This window comes from Hydra vulgaris, chromosome 08 (assembly GCF_038396675.1).
Source record: "Hydra vulgaris chromosome 08, alternate assembly HydraT2T_AEP".
Lineage (NCBI taxonomy): Eukaryota > Metazoa > Cnidaria > Hydrozoa > Anthoathecata > Hydridae > Hydra > Hydra vulgaris.
Genome location: NC_088927.1, coordinates 10,432,501 through 10,434,232, shown reverse-complemented (window position 1 = coordinate 10,434,232; position 1,732 = coordinate 10,432,501). Strand labels below are relative to the sequence as shown.

The 1,732-nt window shown below is 27.7% G+C and overlaps 1 protein-coding gene across 1 annotated transcript in view; it reads right to left on the bottom strand.

Annotated features, from left to right (window-relative positions):
• Positions 1 to 1,426: 1,426 nt before the first annotated feature.
• LOC136083605 (phosphatidylinositol 4-phosphate 5-kinase-like) overlaps positions 1,427 to 1,732 on the bottom strand; it is a 34,661-nt gene continuing 34,355 nt past the window's right edge. The window contains exon 5 of the mRNA XM_065803063.1: positions 1,427 to 1,732. This exon is cut by the window's right edge and continues 208 nt beyond it. Within this exon, the coding sequence (XP_065659135.1) occupies positions 1,553 to 1,732 (180 nt within the window). The 3' untranslated portion in view covers positions 1,427 to 1,552.

The following is a 1,732-nucleotide window of genomic DNA, read 5'->3' as shown; positions in this document are numbered from 1 at the left end:
TTTCTTTCAAAAAGCTGCGAGCAATTGCTTATATTTTTACGAGCCTCTATAGTCTTTGCTTTTTAATTTATTTTGATAATTAGATATTGGTTTTAGTATTTTGCTACTTTAATTTACATTTTATAATGATGTCATTATATATATAATGACGTATATAATTCATTGTTGCATTAGTTATTATTATTTTTTTTTGGTTATTATTATTATTCTCATTTACAATAAAAGCAGCCCTTTTTAATCAAAAAGTAAAAAAAACTTTTATTGAAAGCGATATAAAGCATTTACTTCTTAACGAAAGCAAATTACTCTAGAGCAAAAGCAAGAAAAAACTTTAAACACGTGTTTTTGAGCAATTACTTTTGCGTGGGCATTTGCTTTTTTGTTTTTACTTTTACTTAGAGCAATTGCTTGTGATCAACTGATCTTTTTTTTTTATCCGGATATCAAAAATCACAGTTTTATTACAGTTAGTTTTATCAAACCTTGCATTCTTGATCAGTGAAGCTTGAAAATGCTAAACCTGTAGATGTGATCAACTTTAGAGAAGAAAGACTCGATTTGTTTATTAAGACATTTTGTTAAGAGAGGGAACAGTAAACTTTGGTTTTTTAAACTGAAAAACTAATTGCATACCTTTTCGGATTAGGATTTGACAAGTTTTGGTAATAACTTTTTCGCACAGTAAGAATACTTTTTTTTTACTGCTTGTATGTGGCTTTGTATATTGGGTTGATAGATCGACAAGCAATTGGTGAGCTGGCTAGCAGTTTTGACCATACGTTTTTTTTTTGTATAAAAGAATTTGCATTAAAGGTAACCCTCTTAGGTGGTCAGTCAAAAATAATACTTATTTAACAACAAAAGTGTATGCGAACGTGTATTTCAAAGTTTAAACTTAGTGCATATTTTCTGGATATCATATTTCTTCACTAACATTTTTTCATTAAAGTTTTTAAAGTAAAATTAAATAATGACGTAATTTGTAATATTGTAACACGAGATACGTAATATTGTAATAAGGGATTTAAAAGTTCCAATACAATAATCATTGTAAGATATTTTACTTTTAAAAGAAATTTTTACGATTGAGTGCTTATCATGGTGTGTATTTGTTTTGCTAATTAAAGTTGAGCATTTTTATTGTGGTAAGTTTAAGAAAATAAGGATCATTTTAAAAAGTTCAATAATTTTTCCATGACTTTCAATGAAAATTTATAAACTCAATAACTTTTTCCTTGACCAAATGAAATTTTATGACAGTTCCATGATTTACATGATTTTCACGACCAGTGGCTAATCTGACTTGCATACTAAATATCTGAATGCATGAATATCTTATAAACATAAACACAAGAGACAGTATTATACAAACTGTAATTGGCCACCGTGAATGTAGTTTACTAGTTTATTTAAAATGATGAAATAATTTAAAACAAAGTAGTAAGTCATATTTTTATGTAAATAATTTAAAATAAAAAGTATGCATTAGTTAATAAAACATATATTTGTTAATGAAGTTAGGCCTTTATACGTTATTAATGTGTGCGTTTTATTATGACATTAGACCAACAGTTGAGTAGACTTGAAAAACAGGGCTGCGACAAACGGGACATGGTCCACCACACTCACTTATTGCTAATAAAATGCATTTATAATGAAAAATGTGGTTACATTTGGTTTGAATCATGTCGTTGTAAAGCACATTTTCCAAACAAACAGAGCAATCGTTTGC